Source organism: Esox lucius, chromosome 22 (genome assembly GCF_011004845.1).
Source record: "Esox lucius isolate fEsoLuc1 chromosome 22, fEsoLuc1.pri, whole genome shotgun sequence".
NCBI classification, from domain to species: Eukaryota; Metazoa; Chordata; class Actinopteri; order Esociformes; family Esocidae; genus Esox; species Esox lucius.
The window spans coordinates 18,027,097-18,050,966 of record NC_047590.1 but is presented as its reverse complement, the minus strand read 5'-3'; the positions used below and the strand labels follow the sequence as shown (position 1 = coordinate 18,050,966).

The window sequence follows — 23,870 nt, the reverse complement described above, 5'->3', positions numbered from 1 at the left end:
TGGAAGGAGGTTTTCACTCAAAATCTCACGATACATGGCCCCATTCATTCTTTCCTTTACACGGATCAGTCGTCCTGGTCCCTTTGCAGAAAAACAGCCCCAAAGCATGATGTTTCCACCCATATGTTTCACAGTAGGTATGGTGTTCTTTGGATGCAACTCAGCATTCTTTCTCCTCCAAACACGACGACTTGAGTTTTTACCAAAAAGTTCTATTTTGGTTTCATCTGACCATATGACATTCTCCCAATGGACCATCCAAATGCTCTCTAGCAAACCTCAGACGGGCCTGGACATGTACTGGCTTAAGCAGGGGGACACGTCTGGCACTGCAGGAGTCCCTGGCGGCGTAGTGTGTGGTAGCCTTTGTTACTTTGGTCCCAGCTCTCTGCAGGTCATTCACTAGGTCCCCCCGTGTGGTTCTGGGATTTTTGCTCACCGTTCTTGTGATAATTTTGACCCCACGGTGTGTGATCTTGCGTGGATAGTTGAAGTGTACCTATGATGAAAATTACAGGCCTCTCTCATCTTTTTAAGTGGGAGAACTTGCACAATTGTTGGCTGACTAAATACTTTTTTGCCCCACTGTATTTTCTCAGGAGTTAATTCTCTGCTTGTAAAATGATCAGCTGTTTTTTTATTTCTGTAATTTTGCTTTTAATTAACACAGTACATTATTATACCTCAACCAAATGTCATACTGCATTGTTTTGTCCTGTATATTACCAACCACTTACCAACTTAATAAAGCCTATCATCAAATCACCCATATTTTATCCAGAGATTATAGATTTCTACAGAACAATGGCCAATAGGGTACTATTGCTACATGTGCTTTTTGTTTGTGGTGTAGCTGCTAAAACCTCTTGGCTAAGGTACTGTTTACAGACTGCACACTTACAGTCCCAGTTCAACTCCTACTGTATGTAATATAGACCCCAGGCCCTCTGTGTTTCTGGATTTTGAAGTAATCAATGTGATATATGCATTATTTGATTATACACTTTTTAATGTCAGTATTAAAAAAAAAAAAAAAAAGAAACGCATTAAATGATATGCCGTACTGGGTCTGTCCTGGCTAAAACTAATATGGCTTCTAGGTACAGCCTAAAATGGTATGGGTTTGTTTAGGAAAGGATGAACAAGTAGTCATTACCGGTCATTAGACTTTATGAAAGACAGGTGATCTAATATAAAACGGTTGATTTTATATTGACATTGGGCATCCTCTCAAAGGTTCAATGTCAGGTTTTTCCCAGGAAATAAACTAGTTCAAATAATGGTGCCAGCGATCGGAAAAGTCACAGCACTGGGATATTTCTGAGTTAGTAGAAAGGTTTTCGCCCAATCAGAGCTTGTGTGTCCCCCCCTCCCAAGTTTCCAGTTATATTGAATGCACTGAGGTTGGAGATTTCCTAGTTCTGACTTTCCAGTTGTCTTAAACATTGGCTTGTTTTTTACATCTTACAGGAAAGATGCCATTCACAAGTCAAGGCAGCCGCAGCAACACTTGCACAACCCTCCCCAAAACATTTGGCCACCATGTCACTCATCAGACGTCGATAGGCTACTTAACATTATGGTCAGTGCTGGCAACATCCCCTGTCAATGATTACAGCATCCGTCTTCAGGATTGGCCTCCTGGCAAGAGCCATCGATCTTTCTCCACATTTGATGAAGCAATTCCCTCGAAATGTGCATTACACACTCTGGGCATGAATGCATCATTTTCGTTGCAGCCTCTAAGCCTGTCCACTCGAAGTGAAAAGCAGCCAATGCTGTCTTCATTCTTCAGAAAATGATGTAATGTTGCATTTGTACTATGGCAACCAGCCAGAACCAATGTTACACACCAGTATTTCTGGACAAACGTTCTCTGTGAGTTAGCCAGCTTTTAAACAATAAGCAGAATTACCATTTGATGACTGTTTTAATGCTGTAAATATTTAAATCGGTTATGATAAGACTCTAAAATTCTTGTATCGTTTTTTTTGGCTTATTTTACTCTTTACTAATTGTTTAACAGGGTGGGAAGAAATCAAACTTTCTCAGTGTGCAAGCGTCATACATTTTTTATATGGGGCCACCCTACTTTGAACAGGATTCTTCAGAATGTCTTCCAGTTTCATGGAAAACACGATTGTCAGTGCTCACGACATGTAATATTGTTATGACTTTGAAGATTATTGACAAATTAAGGATTGTCGCTTTAATCATCTACGTCACAAACATTCGGCAACTTTGCTTTAACATCATTCTGTTTACTTTGATCCTGAGCATCCTCATGATCAACTTCATTAACGTTGCTGCCATGTTAGCTATGTTTTCAACTACATCAAATGCAGCCTGACTTACGGCACTGCATTTGGAATTTGCCTTTACATGTTATCAAACCTCAAAACCTTATGACTTTGATGCAACGACAGAAAGAGATTGAATCTAAATTGAGAATTTTACGTAGTGTGATTAGTAAACAGGATGTGTTTAGCAAGACAGATTTTGGACTGTTTCTGCGCTTGTCTGCCAGCACTAAGAATCCACGGTAGACCTTCAAACATTCCCGACTAAGAAGAACATTGGATTGCTGGACTTGGTGTTATGTCCTAAAAATTGTGACACATCTTTAATTTAGGGTCCTAGCACTAGTGTTAGCAAAATATTTCCTAAAAATGACACTGCAAAAAGGATGTACTGTAGTACAATTACATGTCCTCTAGATATTTGCTGAACAAATATCTAGAGGACACATACAGCTCCGGAAAAAATTAAAGAGACCACTGCATCTATTTCTTTCCTTTCCAAAAAAAGTCGAAAAGGAAGGTTTTGCGTGAGGAACAGAAGGATTCAAATTGAGAGACCACTGCAAATTGAATGTTTATGTTCCTCACTCAAGACGTTCCATTTCAACTTTTTTGGGAAGGAAAGAAAAAGGTGCAGTAGTGTCTCAATTTTTTCCGGAGCTGTATGCTATATTTGCCAATTGAAGTCTGTTACGACTTCAAACTGTAGTCAGGTCCATACCCTATTGAGTACAACTGTAGTCAGGTCCATACCCTATTGAGTACAACTGTAGTCAGGTCCATACCCTATTGAGTACAACTGTAGTCAGGTCCGTACCCTATTGAGTACAACTGTAGTCAGGTCCGTACCCTATTGAGTACAACTGTAGTCAGGTCCATACCCTATTGAGTACAACAAGCATGCAGATGAGCTGGGAGGGTTTCTGAGAGTTGGTGTGGAAATCCTCTGTTTAAACCCACAGTTTCACCCGCTGTCCATGTGGCTGATCATACACGATCCCACAAGTGAAAAGGCTGGATGGTGGAGGTCCTGGGCTGGTCTGGCTACACGTTGGCCATGGTAGGCTATTGCCAAATCCTCTAAAACAAAGATAAATACATAAATAGAACTTTGTTAATTGCTGGGGGACATTTGCATGGAACAGCAGCCTAAAGGGAGATAAAAAACAAAAAAGATACTAAAATATAAATAATATTACACTATATTTGCATCCCGCCTAAAACAGAAGGTTGAAAAAAGAATTGACTACAGTTCCTATTCTTATTGCCTGGCTACAGTGTTTTCTTAAAATCAAATGTTTTGTATAAACAGTGTCATTAATATGTACCTACCTAGAGAAAGTAACTTATGAGAAAATGGAAATAAATGCTAATACTTGTAGTAACATTTGTCATTTTTATGTACCTACCTTGGAATAAGCAATACTTTCTGTTATAGCAGTACTATAACAGAAAGTGAAACTTTTACAAATGAATGTAGGAAATACCAAGCTACTCAGATAGCTCTCTGTGCTGGTATGACAAAAGTGTGTTGTACCTGTGGCTAGAGTTTGTTCTGCTGCTGGGACGTGACTTGAAGGCCTACTGATGAACAGGCTCATTACTCATGAAGTAACTACTCAAAGTACCGCTTGTCGACGGTAGCTTCCGTCCATAAGTCCAGTTGTGTGGGTGCAAGTGTGTGCGGGGGATTGGTTTTCCAGCAAGTTAATCAGTTTATTTAAATTTAAATAAACAGCGATAGATTGATATCCTTTAAAAAAAAACTGATTTCAAACTTTGCTCCGCTCTTAGCCGGGCAAAAGGGCGGGCACTATGGCAGCTCTAAGACCTTTGCCTTGGCTACCCCTTCTATTTCATAAACAAATGCAGCCTTGACGCTAAGAAGCACGAACGCCAACGTCCCGCTCAACCTGACACTACCAAGACAAACAACCAAGGCAGGCGGCGAGTATTGCTGTGGCAATTAACTGCTGGTGAGGTTGTCCCCTCACGTGGACGATGGCTCTGGGTGCCTCCCTTTCCATTGGACCCCCCCCCCACACCAAGCTGCAGTTGAACCGGCAGTCTTGCTGCAGACAGTCGTTAGATGTGCTTTTCAAATTGCTCCCTCTCGTCTATTTAGTTCGCTACTTTAGACTAGGGCCCAAAGGGCTGGAACTGTCAAATGTAGCGTTTCGCATAGAGACTAGAGTGCCATTTATGTGCACATTAAGCCTTGTGTAAGGAAGCAGGAAATGCCTTGCTTTCTTCTGAAAGGTGTCATTTAAGCTCTCTGCTGTGCAGAGAGGAGCAAAATGGTTTTGGAAAAAAACGATAGAACAGAACACTTTGATCATGCTTATTTATTGGAGGAAATGTTTTGTGTGAATGTTCTGTTTAAAGTCTGGAAGGATGGGGCCGAGGGTGGTCCAGCGATCAAAGAAATGCCTCTGGTACACATATAATGCTGCAACTTGGGTGAGATGCTGGCTTTCTGGTTTTTCAGAACACTCTTCAATCATACCAATTTTGTCTATGTCTATAATGCATAAAATACTCAAAATCCCTTAAATGTAATGTCGGGGAGGATGACCTAATACCTGCGTGCAGTGAAAAATCTTGAAGAGTTACGTATTCTTTTGGAATAAAATCATTTCCATGATTACAGCTCTGATGATGCCAATATTGGCCAGTTGAAGAGAAGACTTGAAGTCTAATCTCTCAGTTAGTTTCCATCATTGTTCTTCCTGGAATGTATTTCAGTTGGCTTGTGGGCTCTTCGGTTGAAATGGCACCTTATTTCCAACTGCTCTGATCAAAATAGTGCACAATATAGAGCACCATAATTTGGTCTGCGTGGTCTCTGTTTAATTCCCTTTTGTTTGCAAGAGAGACTGTGCTGATCTAACGGGTACCCTCTCCGTTTGTTGTGCTCTGAAGGTTTTTTCAGGGAGTTTACTCACCAAGCACTTTTCCATTTGACACCATTTCCTGTTTTCTGGTCTTAGCTGTAATAGTCTAGTCATTTTTCTGTTTGAGGGGAGGCACCTTCGCTGTTCTAAACATGTAGGGGTGTGTATGATGTCTTCTAGGCCTGTAATAATGTTGTGAATGTCATCAATTTAAGGTAATGTAGGTGAGGCACTTTCGCTGTTCTAAACATGTAGGGATGTGTATGATGTCTTCTAGGCCTGTAATAATGTTGTGAATGTCATCAATTTAAGGTTATGTAGGTGAAGCACTTTCGCTGTTCTAAACATGTAGGGATGTGTATGATGTATTCTAGGCCTGTAATAATGTTGTGAATGTCATCAATTTAAGGTAATGTAGGTGAGGCACTTTCACTGTTTTAAACATGTAGGGATCTGTATGATGTCTTCTAGGCCTGTAATAATGTTGTGACTGTCTTCATTTTAAGGTCATGTAGAGTGGTCGAATGGTTTAAGCTGCTCCCTTCTTTTCACAAATGATCTTCCCCTAATAAATACAAATAATAAATGACTACCAAAGGCAAGACACAACCTTAATATAATATACATGCTAAATATACATATTTATAATGTTACTTATTAAATTAGTTTGGAAAGAAGTTCCTTCATACAGTGTTTTTTTATTTTGTTTATTGGGTGAAAATAGTTAGTGGTGGACCAAAATACATTTTTTCCAGAAGGCTGCAGGCACTGTAACCTTGCCAACTATCTGGTAGTTGGCACCTTGCACGGTAGCCTCGGTAGTTCAGTTGGTGTTTTCCTTAAGACTGGGCCTGATCATGGGTCTTTTTCTCACCAGTGCTTTCCTATTTACAATGTTTTTTGTAAGCTGTTGTTTTTGATAGATGTTTTTTGATAGATGTTTTTCCTTGAATTTCATTGACACTGCTTTGGTCATCATATGGACAAACACCAGTAACAGATTCCAAATGAAAACCAGAAACCTTGATTTAAGACAACAACTTTGATGCAGAACAGTAGTAGACAAGACAACGTTGTTGTTTTTCTTCCAAAAATGTGCAATGTACTGATGCCCCAAAAATGCTAATAATAAATGGAAAAACAACTAAAAACAGACTACCAATGACAACTAACGACCAAAATAAATTATATATATTGGCATACTACATATATATATTCGTAACTTGATTTATGTTTTTTATTTGGGAACAAGTCAGGCACATTGAAACAATTATTTTGTTTTGTTTATTAGGTAAGACTTTAATTTTCTCCACACTTTCCTCATGCTATCACTCATTTTTATCTTTGTCTCATATGACCACAATGCCTTTTTCCAGCATGCTCTGGGCTGTTGTAGGTACTGTAACCTTGCCAACTCACTAGTGGTATGCACCTTGCAGTGTATTTCCTGTAGTTCAGCTGGTGAACTGTTTTCCTGAAGACAGTTAATGTTTTTTCACACCGGTGCTTTCATATCTGTTTTTTTTTTTATAGATGTTTTGGCAATGTTTCCTTACATTTCAATGACGCTTTGGTCAACAAACACCAGTAACAAACTCCAAATGAGAACTCAAAGCCTACAGTTAAGGTGACAGCTATGGTATGCAGAAATTGCGACAAACCCCTTATGTACACACATCCCCTTAACTAAAAGCTGAGAATATAAACAGTGACCTCATAGAAATTATTTGGTATTGTATACAAACTTTGGAGAGCTGAAAAACAAAAGGTATCACCGGTTATCAATGAAGTGAAGAGATGTGATGTCATACCCGTGGTATACAATCTCATATAGCACGGCTATCAGCCAATCAGCATTCAGGATTCAAACCACCCACTTTACAATGTACCACATAAGTCAGTGTGTCCTAAAACAGGTATATTAGTAGTCCACTCTCACCATAGTTTTTTCCACTGTGTTTCAGGACAAGAAGACCTACCTAGACATCATTAACACCTACACGGAGGTTCACGCCACTGTGCACGGCACAAGCACCGTGCACCTGCCCGGCTACGTAAGGAACCACGGCATATTGAGTGGCCGCGACCTGCAGTTCCTCCTCAGGGAGACCAAGGTAAGAGCAACGCACAAACCTGCACACACCAGCCGCGTATCAGTTAGTGTCAAGGTTCAAACCTAGGCTGGTGGGAAGCTTAGTGTTACAGAGGACCACAGCGCCACCTCAAAGCTAAGAAATGTTCATGCCTACAGTGATCTTTTAAGAGAGACTCGTATTTGCAGTTAAGATATTAATAGCATTTTAGTAGATGCATTCCCACAGAACGTTTTGAGACTGTTGGTTAGCAATGGGACACCTCCCCATGACTTCACTGGGCAGATATTTGGCAGAGAGTGGTGTGATGTCACTCAATGTCAAGGCGAATGTTAAGGTCTCTCATCCATCCATCGTTAGTCAGTGATCTAACGCAGGGCACCTCAGAGTCATATGCTAGCCAGGGTATTCATTCGTTCCATGCCCAGACTTGCCACCTTTCTTTACTGTGAAAGATCATGCTTCAGTCCCTCTGAAGCTCCTCCAGCCTCGCTGTCTGTTCTCACGCCACATAGCTGGTCCCAGATCTGTTTGTAGCATATCGCCTGCTGACCATTTTAAGCACTTCCAGCCACAGTGCTTTTTGTTGAGTCACACAACTGGTCCAAGATCTGTCTGTACACAGCCTATTGTCAAGTCACAAAACTGTCTTATTGCATAGGAAACTGCGATGGTCGCGTGCACATAATGATCCGGGACCAGCCTATACCTGTTTAAAAACAGGCTGTGATTCTCAAGAAACCTGGAAATCAGACCAGCCAGTCAGGTTTGGAAAAAGAATAGGCTAAGAAATGTAAAAAGAAAGGGATTGTGGTGGACATCTTAATAATGAGAGAGAGAGTGGAATAGATCCTCCAGATCATTTTATTACCCCGGTGTTTGGAAACCACCTGAGGGAGCGCTAATTAATTCCCATAGACCTGGACCTTGTACAGTGGCAGCATTGTTGTTGAGATAAGAAGAAGACGAATAACGCGAGGTGTTTTTCAGGCCACACTTTGGTTCCCCGCTCCTCTTTAAACAAACCATTTACCCGCGAAACAGATTGCTTGTGTTAATTGGTCCCCTCAGAATTTAGGCAAAAATGACTCTGGATACATTGGTTCTAAAATGAGGCGGGGGTGGACAGGAAAGAGTTGGTAATTAGAATAATTAATAAAAACCTCAAAATGAATCAAGCATTTGCCGTTAAGAAGAATATTATTAAGGATTATGCATATTGTTATCATGAGGTAGGTTTACAAAAATTGCCATTCATCTCAAAATGTGGCCTGAGGGCCTTGATGAAAAAAAAATTTGGCCTAGAGTGTGGTGGATAAGAACATTTCTTAAATTTGATATCTGAACTCTATATGAGTGAGTTTTTAACCTATTCTATTTGGGTCTTTTTAAAGCTCAATGTGGGCCCCAGGCATGCTGGTTTAGTCTTAATTAGGGTCATTGGTATTGGGGGTTCGAAGTGTCTTACAAAACAAACAACAGAATAAGTGACAGTGCTCAGATTGGCCCACTTTACAGGATCTAAAGTCCTTAAACTTTCGCGCTCATTTCCCGAAGGAATTCCTTCACTTCCTACCATTATCTATTAACTCAGGCTGTTGCTTGTCATACACTGAAGGATTCAACTTTGTACCTTCAACAAAGAAAATTCCCAATGATTTTCCCCACTCGATTTTCATCTTCTGTTCTGGCCAACAGGTGAACAGAGGTTAATCTATGGATTGTTTGCATAGCCAGCCCATAATTCAAATTGGTCAAACAGTTTGTTTGATGTTGGTCACCTTTGGCTGTAGCAAAGTAATTGTGTGTGGTAGAGAGAGGTAGCCACTACACTCTAACCTTTGGCCAGTTTAGCATTTTCCCCGCTAATAGTTAAGCTTAAAATATGGAGCGTGGTGGTGGTGAAAGTCGTCACACACACACCAGATAAAGCTGGTGTAACTAAGTTGGTATAGCATGGTGCTTGGTGTTTTGATTTCCTCAGAGGGCCGGTGTGAAAAAGTATGTAGATATATAGGCTCAGTACTGCAAGTCTGTCTACCTAAATACCTTCTACCTTATAAATAACATCAATGTAAATGTTTACCTGGGAGACTTCTGTCAAGAACCACGCAATTACAAAATGGCCCTTACGTTAACACTCCAATGTGATGCATTTTTCTGTGATAAGCCTTATTTATCCTAGCTTGTAAAAACAAACTTTCTCTGTTGTGGTTTGGCATAGCTGAAGTACTGTATTTCTCTCAAGGACAATGCGCTCGCTGCACTTCCACTCCAGATTGCCAGCTACCTCCTCTGAGTGATAAATGAAAAGCACTTGAAACTGGCCCTGTTGCCTCACAACCTTCTCGCTGCACACCGCGTACAAAGACCTTATCCCAATGTTATTGTAGCATTGGGCTAAGCTTACCTAGGCTATGCCATGTGAAACAAAATGTATTTTATCCTATGCTGTGATATGCTACGCTATTTGAGAGGAGCTGGCTCTATAAATAGCAGCTGTTTGTACGGCCTGTGGGCTCACTGGGCTGCAGATGCCTCTCACTCTCTTGCCTGTGTGGCCTCTGCTGCCACCTGTTGGCCAAATGGTGGAATAGTGTTTTCTGTTTGCATTGGGGCCGCCCAGCTCTGGTACCAAGGAGCTGCCGCCCTAAGACCGCAGGTTGATTTGATCTGACAAGGGTTACTGCAGGGCTGGAACAAAACACTGCACATCAAGTAGCTGTTTAGGAGAACATTTGGAGAAGCCGATCTTCAATCCCAGATGAAGAAGACTATGCTTCGATAGAGACCCCTTCCGGCCGGATAGAGACCACACGCAGCACTTTCAGAGAGCAGGGTAGGTGGCAAAATGAACCAGCTAAGTCAGCGGGCTGGAACCGGCCTGTGGGCCCATCCAGAAAGCTCCTCTGTCTCCCTGGCCCGACGCTGAGGGCTCTGGCTCTACCCAACGCACAGACCAGCCATTGTTTCTGTCCGTCCTCTTTAACGAGCCCGGGTCCAATGGCCCTCTTTACTAATGTGGTCACAAACAAACACTTTATTGTGGCAAGCTTTGCGGGCCAGTCACCTCTGGTCCCAGCATGTTTGAGAGGCCCTCAAATATTTGCTTAGCTCATCTAGCTTAATGAGTTGGCTATTATCGTCTGCGTGTGCGTGGTGTCTTTGTGACGACGAGTGACAATGGCCTCTGTTCCCCTCCAGGGCGGGGTCTTGTCTGTGCTGTGTGCGAGTCGCCCAGGGTCTGCTAGTAGCACAAGTATGTCTTCACATGTTTTTCCTGAACGCACAACCAAAAACTGACAGAAAATGATAGATGGAGAACGAGGGGAAAGGACCGACAAGTAGGATATATATAACCGAACCTGCCCTGTTCTTCCAGCACTCACCCTGCACAGCAGCTTCTGTACTTGTATCCCTGCCAGGTGCTGCTCCAACAAGGTTAAGGACATAAAACTTTACACACTTATTTACAGATTCAGGCCGTTTTTCGACTGGCTTAGATCCAGAGACCGGTCGAATTGACACCACAGCCCTGCATCTGGTTCACTTGTTACATGTTTCATTTTGGCACGTGCTTGAACTGTCTGTGAACATGTGGCTCTTCTTACCAGACGGAAGAAGCCCTCCTCACTTAGGTTTTACGGCCCTGTTTTATAGCAGAACACTGTGGAATGGTTAAAAACCAATAGTAGCTGGCTGAGCTAGTGTGCACTGCTGGTGCCAGAACAAAAGAATTACAACAGTGACGCGTCTGTGGGAACTCCATGGAAAGGTGTCTGTTTTGACTTCTTGGAAGATCACATTGGTTCTGCTAATGTTTTCAATCCGTTTACTTTCAGTAAGTTTAGCTTTTTATTTCCCTCTAACGGAGCTTTGTTGAATGCACTGACTGTAAGCTGCTCCGGGTAGCTGAAGTCCTATGTGAACGTAATGCTCTGCTCTTTCGCTCCACAGCTGTTCGTTGGCCTGTCCTTTCCCTACGAAGGCCCGGCCCCCCTAGAGGCCATAGCCAATGGCTGTGCCTTCCTCAACCCCAAATTCAACCCGGCCAAGAGCAGCAAGAACACCGACTTCTTCAAAGGCAAGCCAACCCTGAGAGAGGTGAGAGGCATCACTCCCGTCAGGGAATCCACTCAAAGTGTGTGTGTCCATGTTTTGCTAAACTTGTAAGGACTAAATATTCCCACACGGATAATTCAACCTAATCTGTAACTTTCAGCCCTACACTGACAATAGCCGTATTCCTCGTGGGGGGCCAGACAGGTGTCCCCCAAACAACAAAGCTATTTTTGTCATAATAGGGTAAGAACTGTAGTGGTTTGAATTAGGTTCAGGGTTAAGGTTTTTCAAGTATATTTTTTGGAATATTCAGGGTTATAAAGCATCAATTTCTAAAGAGAGCGTGTTTATGCGAACATGTGAGAGAAAGAAAGAACCTAATCTTGTACTGGATTTTGTTCTGCCTCTTCTTTACTTATGACAGGTCCCCACTATTCAAGCATCTGTGTTTGCTGTAGAATAGGGTCTACTTTGTTCAGCACATGTGCACAGTTGTGGCTTCATCTGTGATTTCACCCAACCCTCCTAATATTGTTTATTCACCCAAGTGAAGTGAGCTATTTCGTCATTTATGTTTGCGTTTGTCTTCTTTTTTCTTTTGCTAGCCTAGGGGCTCAGGATGAGAAATGGATGTCTATTATTAGTCGCCTAGCCAATTATAAAAGAACTAGACATTTCAGTATGTAATATATACACCAGAAAAGGGATTTTTGCAGAATCTGAACATTGTCCTTTTTGTTTTTAACGTGCTGAAAGTCTTTTTACGGGCAGTCGAATAAACAAGCGTGTTTCCATGCAGTTGACCTCCCAGCATCCCTACGCTGAGGTGTATATCGGCCAGCCACACGTTTGGACGGTGAACATCGAGAACCCGGCCGAGGTGGAGAGAGCCATCCGCTCCATCCTCAGTCAGAAGGTACCCCTCTTCCTATGTCTTCGTTTCAGGGGGCTGAAACAGAAGTGGGTGCTTCAGCCGGATGACCAGACCGCCCCTAACACTCGGGAACGCACAGAGATGCGCGGCCAACAGGGACAAACGAATTGGCATGCTCAGAGCACACAGAGACACACACAAAATACACTTCAGCCAAACAGCACTACACAGAAACACCGACTACACAATCTGAATTATCACCTGCCGTGACCTAGGCACGCACGTTCCATGTTTGCCTGCTCGCTGTCTCTCTCTGTCTCCATTAAATTCTTCCACCAGTCTAAAATTAAAACCCTCCTGGCTTAATTTCCTAAAGGCTGTGAAGCACACACACACACACACAAACACACACGTTTGCAACAGCCAGCGAAACGGCGCGCGTGATCAGAAATTCCAAGAAGGCCCGATTAGAATAGAATAGGAGAACGAGGCGAGCGCGCCGAGAGATGAATTGATAATCGCGAAGCCGACATTGTTCTTTCTCTCCGTCTTCTCGTAGAGGTCATGCATATTTAAATCCAAGGGCGCACAGACACCCCGTTCTAGATGACATCCTGGTACCTGGGTGTGGACAGTGTGCTACCATTCACTGGTCAGAAGGAGTGTGCTATGTAGGGACTAGATGGTAGTTGAGGACACAGGTCTTGGGTTCTTCCACGCCTTTTTCCCGGAGTCATTAAATGCAGGCCGGTGTGTCTCGTATGTTTTCTGACCTGTGTCCAGGCTGGCAGGCCTCAGCTTAGGTCCCGCAGTTCCCCAGACCGTGAACGACTTTAAAACGGGGCCCCGTGGGGTTCTGTCAAAAGCGGTGCGCTGTGTAAGGAATAGGGGTAGTTTGACGTGGCGCCTCGCTCTGTCCACGCTCTATGCGGCCGTAAGGGCATGTCCCTCTACCCTTCAGAAGATGATCTCGGAGCGCTGTTTCGGGGCACCGTAGCCAAAATCATTCAGTCCGGGAGTTTGTCTCTGTGCGCTTTGTTCCGTCCAGCACCGACCATAACGGGGAACGTTACGTGTTAGCGCTGATATTCCCAGCGCCGCTTTAGCTAGCATCAGAAGTGTCTGTCTGGAGCCGGCGTTATTTAACGGTGGTCTGTGGAGATTCATATTTTTTGATTTTGGCCAAGGGATCTGTAAAATAAGTGGAGTTAGTGTGATACAGTATTATTATTCAGCAATATTTGTTCTCAACTCTAGGCAGCATAGCCCTGGGAGTCTTTAAGACTGGGACGGATTAAGAAAGAATAGACCCACGGGCCATAAGAATTCTTCCATAGTTTACAGCTCAGCACAGGCCTTTTCGGATTACCACACATGGATGAACAATTTCGGCATGTTCTGGGATGAACAAAACGATTTAATAAATTACCAGGTTCATGAAATTCTACGTCATTAACTGTACAAGAGACATATTTCTTTAATACCACTCAAAAGACAGATAGAAATAGCTACCAATCACAATTGGTATTAATTAAAATGAACAAGTTTTCATTGCAAACAATAGATTATGAGAGCAGAAGGCTTTAAGAACCAAAAAAGCCTTTTGTAAGATGTGTAATATTTCAAGATATAGTATAAAACTGCCCGACCAATCAGATGAGTGAGTGTGTTGGAGCTATAAGGCCCGCCTAGAGATGAGGAAATGTTATGAAGCCAGAATGCCTGTCTACAGGAACAACCAATCACATGCGGGGGTGTTCTGATTGGTAAGCCAGTTCATAACTTGCAACTAACGACCATAAGAAGCAGTGTTTTGACAGACAGACCAAGATGCATTAATTGGGATTAAGCCTACTTTGCTTGCAAGAGCAGTTATTATGAGTAAGGGCAAACATTATTAAAAGCTTGGACAATTTTTTGCATAACACTGATTTGTTTATTTTATTTATGTATCCTTTATTTTGGCAGGGAAGGTCATGCTTGAGCAAAAGGTCACTTTTGCGGATGAGCCCTGCATCAACAATACACAATAGAAAGTATAGGGAGAACCCCCCCACAGACAAAAACAACATCAAGACACAATTCATAAGACACAAACACATTCTTCATGGAAAAATCCCTCTATCATCCTTCTGAATTGCCCTAGGGGAACCAATTCATTAAAGTGAACTGGGAATTTATTCCAAATGTGAGGCGCTGAAAAACTAAAAGCTGATTTACATAACTTGGTGGAGATTGAAAATATCTCTAGAGTTAACCATCCCTGAGACTGTGTTTGATAGTTTGTATTTCTGTATGTCAGCAGAGAAGTAATGTGTGGTGGTAATTTATACTGGAGGGCCATAAAAACAAAATGGTGTAAAATGCATGAATCTATATTACTTCAGAGAGCTATTCTATATTCTGATCCAGAGCAATAATCTGCTGAAACTGTAATAATTTGTAATAGCAGTTAGTGTGTCGTATTACAAATTATGACCTGTAATAATTTATAATTCCACTAAGATAATGTTGAGAGGGTGTAAGTTAGAAGTAGAAGCATTCATACAAATGAAATCTACATAATCAATGACCAACATTAATATAAACTGAACAATTTGCCTTCTGTTAGATAATGTAAGGCATGACCTATTTCTCTATAGTTCATGCCAATTTTAATTCTTAATTTTCTAAGTTCGTCAACAGAAAAGAACATACATTAGTTTTTTTAAGAATTATACACCAACTTCAAATCAAAAAGAAGCTGAACCCCACAAAGAGCCTGGTCAACCATGGGAGCAATAGCACATTACACAGTGTCATCTGCATTGAGTTGCAAGCTACAACTGTTAACAGATATCAGTAAAGGGAAAGTAAAACATTTGCCAAGAATCGATCCTTGTGGGACCCCCTTCGATATATATAAAATCTGATTTAACCCTTTCTGTCAGTACCCTGAGATCTGTCATATAAGACGTTTTCGAACCTGTTACAAGCAGCGTGATCTAGGTCTGTTAATGACAATTTCCGAATGAGCAACGCGTGATCTTTTGAAAGATTAATATGAAGTGCTGCTCAGTGTGTCCTGTGGTCAAGACTGTCACATCATTGTAAACCAAGGAAGCAGCAGAGACAGTGTGACCAGGTCTGGTGACTGGCTGGACATGGTCAGTCAATTAATTATTTCTGTCAAATATTAAGCCTTCAGAGATTGCTTAAATGCTTTTCTAAGTCCAACTGAAGTTGCTTATGGAGGGAAGCTGCGGATTCACCTTTTTCAGAATCTAGATGGATCATCTGCAGAGCTAGAAATTGCATCAAAGTAAAAACTGTATTTGGCTTTTTTAATTGATACAGTGCATCTTTCTCAGTCGCCTGAAAAGTTGCCAATCAGATACCAAGTCAGTCTTTCTAGCATTCGCCCAGGCCCAATTGTTCTGTGGGTGTTCAGATAGCTCTTTTGAGAACCAAGGATTTAAGCGATCTCTCACTCAGTGATATTTATATGGGTTGTGTCTATCGACTAAAGGGATGAACATTTATGAGAAGTGCTCCAGAGCCTGATCCAGGTCTGAGAATTAATTTACAAAGAACAACTCAGAAGAAAATCCCGTGTTAAATTCATTATGTGGGAAAAAATTTATTCTCGATTAGGCTTGGGTCAGCATTGCGTTGTTTAATATTTCTCAAACAAAATAATGGACAATGATCGCTAATATTGTTTGCAAAAACATCAGTCTATCTGTATTTGTGTGGGTTGTTTGTCAGAATTAGATCAAATATTTAGGATTTATAACATTAATCCTGGTAGGCATTCGAGTCAGCTGTGTCAAATTAAAATCAATACACAAACTCTTCAGTTTATCAGAGGCTGGCGTCTGTCAGTCAAAATTCACAACGCCTAGAATAACCATCTCAGAGGACATAAAAGGGACCAACACCTGCTAGTGCAGCAGGGGGACAGTATATCCCTGCTACATCAAAATGTGCACTTTCAGTAATAGATACATCAATAATTAATAGTGCTTGGAATATTATAAGGTTTGATTTTGCATAGATGGCTGCTCCTCGACCTTTCTTCATCCCATCTAAAAAATAGTATCCAGCAGCCTTCAATGACAATGTCCACATCATTGACTAATCAATTTAATCACGTTTCTGAGGGAATCGGACTCCAAATCTCAATCGGATCTGTTTCACAGCATACTTCGCTCATTTAAGTGCCCCAGTCCAAGCCCTCTACTTGTTTTAAATTCCGATGGAGTATCCACATTAGCATAATCCCAGTTCTCAGGTTCACAGAAGTAGGGTTGGGTACACCTACAAGATCAGCTACCTTCAAAGGGTCTGAATTTGCTACGAGGGCAAAACACTTAAATCATGACTGTGGGGAAATATCTTATGAGGGCGTGCCGTGGACTGATGAGAGGAGAGACGTTCCTGGTAACGTCACGTTATTACGGCATCTTCATTCGGTCCACGTGTTCTGTCGCTCGCTTTGTCAGCGGGCCGATGAGCGCCTGTGTCCGGCCCTAGCCTGACCAACCCTCTTCGGTGTTGTCTCCCCTCAGATCGAGCCCTACCTGCCCTATGAGTTCACCTGTGAAGGGATGCTGCAGAGACTCAACGCCTTCATTGAGAACCAGGTAGGACCTCTCCGTTCTCCGGCAGGCTGTTCGGAGCCTTTTCAGGCCATTGTGCCCACATTCCATCGAATCCAGTTCACTGTGAGGTCAACACGGTTTGATTACACAACGCCTTGTTTTCCGGCCTGGTTTCGGCAGTGCCTAAGCGGACTGGCACCACAGCCCATATTAAACAAAGGATCTCAGCACACCTTTGACCTTTAATACCATCATGGTCCTGGATTACCATTGCTACTCTAAAACTGTTCCTAAGGACAGGCCCAGCTTTGGCTGCAGGGCCAATTTAGACACTAGACACATATTACAATATGTACAGAAATGATCTAAGCTAGCCCAGTATGGTTTCGGTTGACATTATCTTGTGAAGAGTATCAGAGCCACTGGAATATTGGAAAGTGCATTTCTGTAGTTTCAGTCAGTAGAGGAGTATAATAAATCAACTGATAATGATGCTTCTGTAGGTAACTAAGATATAATGATGTTCATCAGAAAGCAAATCTGATCCACATGCAAAAATGATAGTCTTATTAATCATTTCTTTGTATACAGTCTGTGTCTGGTATGCTGTTAAATATTTCTATTAAGCTTTTGTCTTGTTTGTGTAGCTACTGATGACAGCATGCAGCTGCTTTTATTCCGTCAGCTGCCAACTGTCTGGTTCCAAATGTTTCTTTTCGCACAGTTAAAGAAATTCCTCAGTGCCAACTGCTGATGTAAATGCACGCTTTACCAGATCCATTTGATGGCTGCAGTAGAAATGTCCATATGCACGCCTGTCCTCTTCCCCCTTAAAAGGTCTTTTACCAGCCTGGGAATGTCACTTTACACACTGTGAACAGTCAGTGGGGCCATCTGCCTTAACAGACATTGCCACAGATCTGGCGGCAGAGCGGCCGCAATATGAGCTGTTGTCAATTTCTTTTAAATTCACCTCATTTGCGCTCTTTCCTTCACTCCCTGATTCTGTTATTCAGTATGTCTAATTCGGAATGTGAAATGACTTCCAATACAACCCATTTTCTCACCTCCCACCTCTGCGCTTTCCAACCCCCCCCCCCCCCCCACGCCCCCCCACGCCCCCCCCCACAACCCATAACGATCCCTTTGTCTGTTTTCTCTCTAGGACTTCTGCCACGGCCAGGTCATGTGGCCTCCCCTCAGCGCTCTGCAGGTGAAGCTAGCTGAGCCGGGTCGGTCCTGCAAACAGGTGTGCCAGGAGGAGCAGCTCATCTGCGAGCCCTCTTTCTTCCAGCACCTCAACAAGGACAAAGACCTGGCCCGGTTAGTGCGCCCGCACTGCACACCGAAAACCCGCTGCGAATCGTTCAGTCAAACGTTCACCCGCCTCGAATCGTTCACTCAGACGTTCACTGGAATCAGTTGTGCTTTTGTCACAGTCTTAGTTAATGCTATTGTATGAGGCCTTCCCATCAATGCAGAGATAGAAAGAAAATGTCATAATAAAATATGAAAACAAGGATATGAATACACGTTACGAACGAGAATATACAGTCCATCTGAGACATGCATTTTTTCTTTTTACCCAAAAGATGGCAGTATTGAGTAAATGCAAGGCCTGTCTGCTTCAATTGTGAATCTGAATCCCGTGCTCTGCTCTACACTTTTACCACTAGGGGTCGCACCAAGGTTATTCCGTTAAAGGCTCAGGGGCAAAATGATAGACATGAAAAGGAAAACCGAATTAATTACAGTCGTCAAATGTCAAAATAAACTCATCAGTGACAGCCATCAATATATGAATTATTAAGGAGTCTGTTCAGCTGTGCTGCATCTTAGAGGAGACCGTGATGATCTGTCGATCTCATATGTCTGTTCAGCTGTGCTGCATCTTAGAGGAGACCCTGATGATCTGTCGATCTCATATGTCTGTTCAGCTGTGCTGCATTTTAGTGGAGACCGTGATGCTCTGTCAATCTCATCTGTCTGTTCAGCTGTGCTGCATCTTAGAGGAGACCATGATGATCTGTCAATCTCATCTGTCTGTTCAGCTGTGCTGCATCTTAGTGGAGACCATGATGATCTGTCAATCTCATCTGTCTGTTCAACTGTGCTGCATCTTAGTGGAGACAGTGATGCTCTGTCAATCTCATCTGTCTGTTCAGCTGTGCTGCATCTTAGTGGAGACCATGATGATCTGTCAATCTCATCTGTCTGTTCAGCTGTGCTGCATCTTAGTGGAGACCGTGATGCTCTGTCAATCTCATCTGTCTGTTCAGCTGTGCTGCATCTTAGTGGAGACCGTGATGCCCTGTCAATCTCATCTGTCTGTTCAGCTGTGCTGCATCTTAGAGGAGACCATGATGATCTGTCAATCTCATCTGTCTGTTCAGCTGTGCTGCATCTTAGTGGAGACCATGATGATCTGTCGATCTCATATGTCTGTTCAGCTGTGCTGCATTTTAGTGGAGACCGTGATGCTCTGTCAATCTCATCTGTCTGTTCAGCTGTGCTGCATCTTAGAGGAGACCATGATGATCTGTCAATCTCATCTGTCTGTTCAGCTGTGCTGCATCTTAGTGGAGACCATGATGATCTGTCAATCTCATCTGTCTGTTCAGCTGTGCTGCATCTTAGTGGAGACCGTGATGCCCTGTCAATCTCATCTGTCTGTTTTTTGTCTGTACCCTGTTTGTCAGTTAATCAGTCTGTCTATCCTGTCCCTCTATCCTATCTCTATGTCTGTCTGCATGTCTTCCTACTAGCTTGTCTGTTTGTCCATATCCCAGATGATTATTCTTTTTTGTCTTCAGTGTCCGTGTTTTGTGTGTCTGTGTACATTTCCCTGCGTGGGCCGTGAACTGACATGTTCCATTTTCTGTCGCAGGTTCGGCATAGACTGCCAGACTGTGGAGTCCTCGGGCGACACGGTGGTGCCAGCATACAGCGAGGCGCGCCGCCACTGCGTCTTCCAGTCGGACCTCCTGCTCTTCAGCTGCGCCGGCGCCCACTCCTCCCTCAAGCGAGTGTGCCCCTGCCGCGACTACATGAAGGGCCAGGTGGCGCTGTGCAAAGGCTGCCTATAGCTGCCGCCATGACCCCCAGTCTGTCCGTGTGCCGACATTGCTCGGAGTGGAATGGACCCCTGCTTCTTTTTTTTTTTTACAAAAAAACAGTGCGTCGCAGGTGATTGGGGTGTTGGGGGCGAGGCTATCGAGCCCTAAGCTTTCTGCAGCCTTGTAACTCCTCCCACTGCCAGGTATCCCGAAGGAGGTAGGGCGGACTGCGAAACGAGACAACCACGTGGAAATCTGTCATTGATATCCGTTTTTAATTGCCTATCGTTGTTTTTACCAAGAGGATCCGAACCAAGGTCGGAGAGAGAGATGCCTGAGAATGACTGTGGGAACCAGGAAAGTCAACGCGACAGTTTTAACTAAAACACAGGGCAGGAGGAAAGGAGGGAAATATGTCGCACATTGGCCTGAATTACTTGAATCAATGGGAGTACATCGGAGGCAGAAAGCTCGGCAACGGTGCTCTCTGTCGCCCCCAGGCTTTGTGGCAGCCAGCGGTACTGTGGCCTGTGGCCCAGTGAATACGACCAGAGACGTTCTCCCAGCTTGTAGCCACATCATGGGACCAACGTGCCGGCGGCGCGTCACCGGACTCGGCATGCTTTCCTTCCTGCCCCCGTTCGACCTTTGAAGTCGGAAAACTTTTAGCTTTGTAGGTTTGCACTGGTAAGTCTGGGAGTCCCAGACTACAAGGCTCTGCAGTAATGTCCACATTTGTCAACTACTTTGAATGAAGCAACATACGTGGCTTTTATTCTGAATGGTGTGCTATGTGTGGAACATTTGGAATGTAACGTTATGGCTACGTTGTCCCTAGATGCTGATCTTGGTTCAGCTGTGATTTTTTTCTCGCTCATGGTTGTGATCAAGTTCCTGAGAGCATGAGCTGATGCGAGGTCAGTATGTAGGGAAAGCTGGTGTGAATAAGGAGCAAAGCCAGTTTTACACTGTAACTGTTCCGCTTCCTCTAGTCCTGCCTGGAAAGGGGGAGCGGACACCTGTAGATATGAAGTTGGTTTTCGTTGTTTTCCGGAGCATAGCTCGTTTTTAAACCCAAACCCATTGCCCCTGTGAGCCTTCCCAGCTACAGCTCCAGTACCCACAGAAACACTCCAGCTTGGGTGGCAGCTTCGCATGCTAGTTTGACCATCCTCCCATTCCCAGTACAAATTCAAAGTCACGCACCTTGCCAGATTGATTGGGGATGTGCATAAAAAAAAACTACTCAAAAAATCGTCATTCAATTTGAATCAGCGCTTCGACAAGGAGTCTGTTTGGTTATAGATTATGATTTGTGGTATGTAGGCTACTGTAGACCGTCAAAAACTACCAGAGCTGTAGCAGGAAAGTGACACACACCCCAGGCGATCTATCGGCCAAATCAACAGTATGGAACAGGCCAATTGCCTTGGCCACAAAAGACTTATTCTAAAATATTCTAAATTATACAGAGATATATTGATCATTACTATTTATATTCTAGATATTTAACATCTATATCTTTATGTATTCAGTATATAGACCGGAAGACAGCTTACACGTCTCATTTCTATGTACGTACTGATAACTGTTGACAGAGCAACACACACACACATCGACTTCAGTTTACTTCTTTCCTTCATTCAGAGATCGTTAGGATCCTAATTTGCCTGCAGAATTCTTTTAGAAAAACAGTCTGTGTTGTGAATGGAAAAAATGCACTAATTTAACATATGTACTGAAGTTTAACAAAATATATTAACACTGTATATTGTTCCAATGGGTTTAAAAATATTTTTTAATTTATTTTATATACAGATCTTTATTTCTGTTCGCTGAAAAAAGTTTTCTTTTTAATTTATAGAAAGGGAGTTTTCTTTTATAGAGGGTGATTTTATTTATCGAAAAATAATTTAAAAAGTTCACGTGTACAGTCAAAGTGCATGGCTGAGGCAGGAGTTGTTTGTCCCATGTGATTTCACCCCATAGCAACAGCGATGAGAGAATTTATAGATTATGTCCACAACTTTGGAAACGTGGCTGCAGAAGGCGGTTTGAAAACACCAAAACGTGTCCGGAGTGGTGCGATTTCTGCAGCATCTTGTGATCATTGACTAGATGGCACTAACGAGTTGGACAGCAGTTACGTAGATGGATATCGTCTCACTGCCGCTGGGATGATGACGTTGGGACAAAAGCAGCACGCCCATTTCTTTTGTTAATACGTAAATGCCAGCAAGAACCTCATGTGATGTTTTTATTTTCAGATCTTAATGCTATTCCATTTGCACATTTGTACATTATGAAAGCTTTTACGACTTGCTTTTTTCTCCTGTACTTGTCCGGGTTTGCTTTATTTCATAGGGTAAATATGATGTGCAGCCAGGCTACCATTTTAAAAAGTACATGATGTGCCTTTTGATGGTTACAATTATTAGACTCTTATTGTACCTGCCCGTTAGACCTATCTGACCTACTGCCAGACAAAATTGTTAGTTGTGGTCATATAGTTTGCCAGAAAGATAATGTTTCTTATAACATTTATTAATAGGTGAAGAGCAACTGTATGTTTTGGAGTTTTTGCTGATAGCTAAAACAAACGTCCTATTGAAGATATGTTTACCAAAGGCTTTCAGTGTGGTAAACTCCAGTGTGTTTGTTTCTTTCTGGCAGTAGCCTTGTTCAACTCCTATTAGTCATGTTCAGAGCATGTTGTCAATGGTGATTGTCAATCTTTTTAATCTTACCTTTTCATTTTGTTTTATACTTTTGTTGCCTATTAATGAGCACTAGGCTCAGTAAATGGTCTGTTTTGAATTTGGTTGGACTAAAAAAATAATATTGAAACTCAAACCCATGGTTAATAAGAAGTCGAGGTTTGGTGTGGGCGAGAAAAGTTTCCCATTACCAGTTTTCTTTAACCCAAACATCGAATGTCTCTAGTCTCACATCTGCATTTGCGTTCTAAAAACTATAATTACCTTTTTCAATCTCAACTCTTTTTTAAGCTATCGTGGACAAGCAAAAGCAACGATTGTTCTGTAACTTAATTATTGACCGTAACGAAAAAGAACCGACATTGTTGTTTTCACAGTTTTAGACAAATAAGCAGGATATAACTTTATTTTTCAATAAACCTTTTTCTGTGATAATTGGGTCGAGGTATTGTGTGTTCTTTAGGAGTGTACATTCTTCATATTGTAGTACAGCATTGCAATGCAGTATTTATATTCACGCTTAAAACAACACACTTCCGTATGCATGGATGTACTCACATTGGTTCGGAGCGGGTTTGGCAGGTGGTGTGTGTAAACTGGAGGGATTATTCCGCATTTCCTTATGTACAAAGACATGACAATCTCTGCTACTAACATTTCCTTTTCTAACAGTTCATTATGTACAAAGACATGGCAATCTGTACTCCTATAAAAAAAAATAAATAATGGTAATGGCTATTTTGTGAATTGTTAACATGCCATAGTTTAGCAATAGTTTAACATATCCTAGCTATGTTAACATCTGCAATGCCTACTGTCCTTAATGGGATTTAATACAGGCCCAGATATTTCAGCAGGCTCAGCTGACCTGTATTTGGAGCCTGCACATGACCCTGCTCACCCATTCTATTGTTCTTTCAGAATTATAGAAACACTTGTAACTCATTGATTAATATTACAATAAGTTTAAGGGCTCTTTACTGTTTTGCTCTGTTATAGGCAATTCAATGGATTTTCAAATCAAGCCAACATTTGTTGTAACCACAAACCCTGTCAGAACAGTGCCTTTAAATTATCAATCAATTGTTACACTGATTTTCCACAATACAGACATGAGCCCAAAAGTGTAAAAACAGATACATGAATATTCATGTTGCCCATCATATAATCTGGGTGTCACTATATAGTACATATTCCACCAAGCACAGACCTCAAACGAACAATGAATGCTGAATTCATTATAAACTATACTAGACATCAATGACAGTCCTGTTACCACAATCACATACAA

The 23,870-nt window shown here is 42.4% G+C and overlaps 1 protein-coding gene across 3 annotated transcripts in view; it reads left to right on the top strand.

Moving 5' to 3' along the window:
• The window catches only part of mgat5 (alpha-1,6-mannosylglycoprotein 6-beta-N-acetylglucosaminyltransferase), a 122,376-nt gene extending 99,358 nt beyond the window's left edge, over window positions 1-23,018 (top strand). For all 3 annotated transcript variants that reach the window (XM_029116597.2, XM_029116598.2, XM_029116599.2), the window contains 6 exons: window positions 7,159-7,308; window positions 11,245-11,391; window positions 12,149-12,265; window positions 16,774-16,848; window positions 17,972-18,129; window positions 19,694-23,018. In XM_029116597.2, coding sequence (XP_028972430.2) covers window positions 7,159-7,308; window positions 11,245-11,391; window positions 12,149-12,265; window positions 16,774-16,848; window positions 17,972-18,129; window positions 19,694-19,892 — 846 coding nt within the window. In that variant the 3' untranslated portion in view covers window positions 19,893-23,018. The remainder of the gene's footprint in view (window positions 1-7,158; window positions 7,309-11,244; window positions 11,392-12,148; window positions 12,266-16,773; window positions 16,849-17,971; window positions 18,130-19,693) is intronic.
• Window positions 23,019-23,870: the final 852 nt, after the last annotated feature.